Genomic DNA, 6,835 nt, shown 5'->3' with positions numbered 1-6,835 from the left:
GATGGAACTACGTCTTATCATAATACTAAGATGCATAAGAGATTTTAGGTATAAATATTAAGGCGGATTTTTAACTGTTGCATGTGAAGAAATCCCCTTCTCCCAACCTTATTATCTTTTATTTATTTACAGCTTCACTTCTTCCTGTACCCACCCAATCCACCAGTGCTACTTCTATGGAGGCCGATATGCCACGACCGGTCGCACGCTCATCCTCACGTTGCCCTGCCTGCCCCCCTCCTCCTTGGCCCGCCGCTGTCTCACTCGCCTCCACCGTTGTGTCGTGGCCAACGCCCCCCCAACGCCAGTGGTCGAAGAAATTCAAGTCAATAGGAAATTTAGGGGGTGAGGCGCGTTTGGCTCACCTCGGCGACCTCAACGACGCCGGCCTGGTCGAAGAGCTGCGCGAGTCCCTCGCTGTCGATGTCATAGGGGAGGTTCCCAACATAGACCTTGGCCTCCTCGGGTGGCTCCACCGCAGCGTACTCCCCCTCACCCTCGTCGCCTAAGGCCAACACCTCCTCCTCAACCTCCCTAGCCTCCTCGTCGAAGGCCTCTCTAGCCTCCTCTTCCTTCTCCTCCTTGTCAGCCCACTCGACGGCGTCGGAGGAGGCCACGAGGGGCGCGAGCGGCAGGCAGCGGCTAGCGCGGAGGGGGAGCGGCGCGGCGTGGGTGGAGGAGGAGAGGAGCGGGTGGGAGACCATGGGGAGGAGCTTGTGGGCGGGTGCGTGTGGGCCGGCTGGGCCGAGAGGTTAAATCCCCCCTTTGTCGAGTGCCTCCGATCTGGCACTCGGTAAAGTTTTTTTTATTTTTTTAATTCTTTATCGAGTGCCACCTGGCTTGACACTCGGCAAAGAGGGTTTTTTTTTTAAAAAAAATCTTTGCCGAGTGCCCCCGGACTGGCACTCGGCAAAGAGGGGTTTTTATTTTTTTTTAAAAAAAATCTTTGCCGAGTGCCATACGTCCTGACACTCGGCAAAGTGGTTATTTGCCGAGGTTTTGACACTCGACAAACTATGTTTTTTTTTACTTTTGACCTCCAAACTTTTTCTGTAGTTCTCATACAATACCTGGTACTTCATGTTCCTATGTGGTACATTTCTCGGACTTTTTCTATATTTCTTTAATTTATTTTATTTAATTGAATTTTTTTTGGATAATTCAAATTATAACGGCTAGTCATTCTAATAATAAAAAAATAAATGGAAAAATGATATTCATGTTATTTAGTACAATGTGAGGCCGTATCCAGGACCAGACCATCAATTTCGAACATCTTGTTCACGAAACATGACCACGAACTTGCGGTCGAGTTGTTTTTAAATTTTATAAAAAGCAAACGAAGTCCAAAAATTATGAAACTTGTCAAGATGTCATGATATCATATGTGGAGGCTGTGATAAAAATTTAATAAGGTTTCGCGCAAGTTGTCACGTACGATGCTTACCACCTTGTCGGCCTCTTCGTGAAATCATGAAACTTCCTCACACTACACTCAGTAACATGACTATCATTTTTTGAATCATTAAATTCCATTATTCATACCACGTGCAGTTCAAATTTATATTTTTCGAAAAAAAATTCAAGTAAACGAAATAAAGTAACTAAATATATCAAAAAACTATAAAAAATCCCCAAATTCTAATGAGGAGTTCCTGGTACTTTAAAAGGGCTGCACAAAAAATTTGGAGGCCAAAAACAAAAAAAAACTTTGCCGAGCGCCGGGGCATGACACTCGGCAAAGGGGGTCATTGCCGAGTGCCAAGAATAAGGTGCTCGACAAAGAGGGTTTTTAATTTTTTATAGAAATTTTCTCTTTGCCGAGTGTCTTAAAAAAATATAATTTTTTTAATTCCTCCCTTTGTTGAGTGCCGAAGCTGTTAGGCACTCGGCAAAGACATTTTAAAAAAAAAATATTGAATCTTTGTCGAGCGCCGTCTCAGGGACACTCGGCAAAGTATTTTTAAAAAAAAAAAATATTTGCCGAGTGCCTAACAGCAGACACTAGACAAAGAAAGACGTGGCCGAACACCGTTACGCGGGGCAGCCTATGCCGAGTGCCGCGCTTTTGTCGAGAGCCTGGCACTCGACAAAGAAGTCATTTGCCAAGTGCCCACTCGCAAAAAATTCTTTGCCAAGTGCCGACACTCGACAAAGAATTTTTTGCTGAGTGTAATTCTTTGTCGAGTGCCCGATTTTTAACACTCGGCAAAGCAATTTGTACTCGACAAATGCTCTGTTTGCAGTAGTGTCTTAATCAAGTAAGCATACTGCTTTTTGATTGACCACGGGGACAGTGAGCAACATGTGAGCAAATCGGCCAGCGTTCCAAGGCTTTGGACTCGTGCTCGATCCGGCCGTTTGACCCATACCTATACACTGATGTCCACAACCACAACCAACCACCATATCCACGTAGGACTAGGAATTGCTGACTTGCCTGTTATACGGGGGTCTACTAGTCCACGTCGGCACTAATAAGCAACCATGGGAGTGGGAGTGTGGGACTAGCTGCTACCAATCACATCGTCTCCAGTCTTTCACACACGCGCCTGCACACACTAGTGACATTGCATTTGTTTAGAGAGAGAACAAAATAAAATCAAGCGCCTGCGAGGAAACTGCAGCAGGCTCCGTACGTCGTCGTTTGTGTCAGGTGTACTCCTCTGTTTCTAAATAATTATTATTGTGGATGTACGTATCATAAGTTTAATTCGATTTGTTAAAAATACGTATAATATTTGTATTTTCAAATAAATTTATTAAAAAATAGATTTAAAGATTTTTCTAATGATACTAATTATATAACATAAATATTAATGTTTTAAATATATATTTAGTCAAAATTATTTCTTAGAAAACGTAAACGACATATATTTAGAGATAGAGAGTAAAGCTGCAACTCCACGATCCATGTAGCTGCGATGCGACCGCGAAGACCGGGTATTAACGCATGTGTGCTGCCCAGTTGGTTATTTAGTTGTGGGTCTCTGTTGAAGTTAAAGAAATTAGATGTTTATTTCATCGGTTCCCTGCATTATACTCCTGTACTAGTAGTTTGGTTCTGCAAGGTTCAATCCAAATACATCGTTTGGTTCTGCAAGGTTCAATCCAAACGTTTTGGAGTTTGTAGTTTCGGACTTTCAGTTAATTTGGCATTGATTATTGTGGATGCACGTATCGTAAGTTTAATTCGATTTGTTAAAAATACGTATAATATTTGTATTTTCAAATAAATTTATTAAAAATTAGATTTAAAGATTTTTCTAATGATACTAATTATATAACATAAATATTAATGTTTTAAATATATATTTAGTCAAAATTATTTCTCAGAAAACGCAAACATATTTAGAGATAGAGAGTAAAGCTGCAACTCCACGATCCATGTAGCTGCGATGCGACCGCGAAGACCGGGTATTAACGCATGTGTGCTGCCCAGTTGGTTATTTAGTTGTGGGTCTCTGTTGAAGTTAAAGAAATTAGATGTTTATTTCATCGGTTCCCTGCATTATACTCCTGTACTAGTAGTTTGGTTCTGCAAGGTTCAATCCAAATACATCGTTTGGTTCTGCAAGGTTCAATCCAAACGTTTTGGAGTTTGTAGTTTCGGACTTTCAGTTAATTTGGCATTGCACATTTGCTTACTTCATTATAGCACTACTAGTAGACTGTTGCCGCGCAAGCTTTTCAGGAGGTGATGATCGTCGTTGAGCTGGTCTGACGATGGTGACCGCAGTTCTCGTATTGGCACAGGGAAGCAGGGAAAAGACAGGCCTCGTTTAGATTGCAAGTTTTTTCACTTTCTCCATTACATTAAATCTTTGATATTAAATGTAGATAAAAAAAATAACTAATTACACAGTTTGATTATAAATTACGAGACGAATCTTTTGAGCCTAGTTAGGCCATGATTGGACAATAATTGTCAAATACAAACGAAAGTGCTACAGTGCCAAATACTGATTTCTAACCCCAATATAAATAAGGCCACAGTTGGATTTTTTTTTCGACAACGGCTTAGCACATGTTTCATTAAGGAGAAATTATAAAGACAGTTGGAAACTGGAATGGCTTGTAGTAAAAGCGGATCTCTTTCGATTGGGGACTTGTTTAGATTGGGGTTAGTAATTAGTATTTGGCACTGTAGCACTTTCGTTTGTATTTACCAATTATTGTCGGATCATGACCTAACTAGACTCAAAAGATTCGTCTCGTAATTTACAATCAAACTGTGTAATTAGTTATTTTTTTATCTACATTTAATATTACATGCATGTTTCCAAAGATTAGATGTGATGGAGAGAGTGAAAAAACTTAATCTAAACAAGGCCTGGATTTTCCGGTGTCTCTCCCAACTATCCTGGGAAAAGTGCTGCCTTTTCGCTTTTCTTGGTAGGTGTTGGCTGAAACTTGAACTCGCAACGATCCAAAATGGTGAAAACGCATATATCCACCTACTGCCAGAAATCAACTCGATCATGCCACGCCAAGCTTTAGTTTGTCTGAACATTCTCTCTCGTGCAGTAGTCGTCGAACTGTAATGAAACCTAGCACAAGCTCCTACCATCCTGAGATTTTGGTTGATCTCTTTCTTGGGTGAAATTTTTGTATTTTGGTCCCTTTTGAAAACATTTTTTACAAAAAGACCTACGTCAAAACGTTTTCTGAAAATAGATCATTTTTAGGCGTCTTAGAACATGGTGCCGAGGTATGGGGGTCGACGTCGACTGACACGACGCCGAGGTATTGCCACGTCACGGACGACCGGGGTCGTCGACGACACGGTGGCGCGTGAGTCCGAGACATCGGCGTCGTGTCAGCCAACGCCAAGGGCCCAACCTCGGCGCGGCTGGACTGCGCGCCGAGCTATTGGCACCATCCGGCGTGCGGCCTGGGCGGCCCAACAACGCACGGTGGCCCAGTAGCTCGGCGCGGGGTCACTTAACGTCGAGCCACAGACCTCGGCGTGGCCCGACTCAACGCCGAGGTCTGGTCCCTTGAGGCCGCGCCGAGGCCCCCTTCTTCTTCCTCCCTCCATTCTGAAGACCGCCGGCCCCCAAATCCTCCACGGCCCCCACGAAACTCTAACCCCCAAATGTGACTCTAGGTGCCCGGATCTTGTCTCCCGAAGCTTTCTCGAGGTAATGGTCCCTCCCCTCCTCCAATCTATCCACGTAGATGTGCTTGCATTGTCCCTAATCATATGGAATCATGGGTGTATGGTGTTTTGGTATATTTGTGTTTGCATTTGCAAAATGTATGGCTTAGGATGATTGAGTGCATTGTTGTTTAACTGTTTTATGTGCTGAACATATTAGATTAGTTTGGTTTCTAGTTATTTTGGTCATTAGGGTTCTTTGTTTATTGTAGGTGTCATTAGGGTTAGTTATTTGTTGGTCATTAGGGTTAGTATGTATTTTATTTATTTGTTGGTCATTACATTTCAATTTTTTATGACCAAGGCGTTTTGCCAAGGTACTCCTCTTTCCCCTCTTTCATTTCATCCATTTAGTTTCGGTTGTTTTTGAACTTGGCATTATAGGTTTGGTTCATGTTCATGTCATTCGTGCAATGTATGGTGGTTCAAATGATTGAATGACCTAAATGTATGGTTGTTGTTATTGTTGTATATGTTCTGATTTATAATCATTGAGTTAAATTTTGTGTTTGTTGGGATTCAAATTTGCTTAGGGTTTGTAATGAAAAGTTTATTTGGGAGGTATGGTGATTTAGTGTTTGTAGTTTTACATTCGTTGCAAGGTACTTTGGATTAATTTTTTTCTACGTAATGTTAGGATGCCAAGGCGTGGTAAAGCTCGTATTCCAAGGTAATCCCAATGTTTATTCATTATTTGTGCAACAAATAGAAAACCCTAGGTTTAGGTTTGGTTCTCCGTTAATATGACTAAATTCTTTTAATTGTAGCTATGGTCGCCAGAGGGTAAATCTCTATGACCTAAAGCCTGTCCCTGAAGGTGTTCCTCGACCAATGTGCTTTTGTGGTGATCCTTGCAAGGTAGACATCTCTGAAGATGAGGAAACATATATACAGAGGTACTGGATGTGTCCCAATTATGCATGGGAACCTACAAAGCAACAGCGCCGTGCATCGTTTGTGAGGAATTTTTATTGTGTGTTAATTAATTTTCTTGTGATATTAAGTATTGCTTATTTATTTGTTTTGTAACAATTTGTTTTTCTTGCAGACCGTTCCACCACTGTGTGACTTTGAGCAGTGGATTGACACTGAGATCAAGGAGTCGGACAAGCAGCATTTAGAAGGCCTAAAGGAGTGGGATGCGGAGGTTAAGGAGAGGTTTGAGCAGAGACGCAGACAGGAGGCTATAGAAAAGGAGCATAAGGAAGAGGAGGAAAGGAGGCATGTTGCTGCGTACAGGGCGGAGAGGAAGAAGAAGCTTGAGCATGTGCGCCGAGCAAAGGCAGTGATGGAGGAGAATCCTGATGCCTAGAGGAAGGGAAAGTGGCCTCGTTGTACTCAGTAGGTATTTGGTTTATTCATGAGCGATGTCGTGTAGCCCTAGAATTTTTTTACTATGTTGTAATGCACTCTGCTTTTATTTCAGATGAACTTATTCCCTGGACTTTTTTTATTATGCTGTAATGCACTATGCTTTTATTTCAGATGGTCTTATACCCTGTACTTCGTTAATTATCCTAAGACTATAGTGCTACTATTTGTATCACTGAAAAGGCTACTTGTGCTGTTGCAGTCACTAAAAGGGCTACAAGTACTGTTGCAGTTAATGAAAAGTCTATTTGAAAACTCACTGAAAAGCCTAGATTCATTTACTGTTGTATCCGTATACGTAGT

General features: G+C 41.9%; 1 protein-coding gene across 1 annotated transcript; it reads right to left on the bottom strand.

The window, feature by feature from the left end:
- Nucleotides 1–338: 338 nt before the first annotated feature.
- LOC136537389 (31 kDa ribonucleoprotein, chloroplastic-like) lies at nucleotides 339–704 on the bottom strand. The gene has a single exon (XM_066529377.1). The coding sequence runs from the start codon at nucleotides 702–704 to the stop codon at nucleotides 339–341; it is 366 nt and encodes a 121-aa protein (XP_066385474.1).
- Nucleotides 705–6,835: the final 6,131 nt, after the last annotated feature.

This window comes from Miscanthus floridulus, chromosome 2 (assembly GCF_019320115.1).
Source record: "Miscanthus floridulus cultivar M001 chromosome 2, ASM1932011v1, whole genome shotgun sequence".
NCBI classification, from domain to species: Eukaryota; Viridiplantae; Streptophyta; class Magnoliopsida; order Poales; family Poaceae; genus Miscanthus; species Miscanthus floridulus.
Note: the sequence above shows the minus strand (reverse complement) of the source record. Positions and strands in the feature narration are given on the sequence as shown.

What these genes read in the sequence shown, in the direction of transcription:
- LOC136537389 (XM_066529377.1), bottom strand. Translation starts at nt 704, where the DNA reads ATGGTCTCCCACCCGCTCCTCTCCTCCTCCACCCACGCCGCGCCGCTC.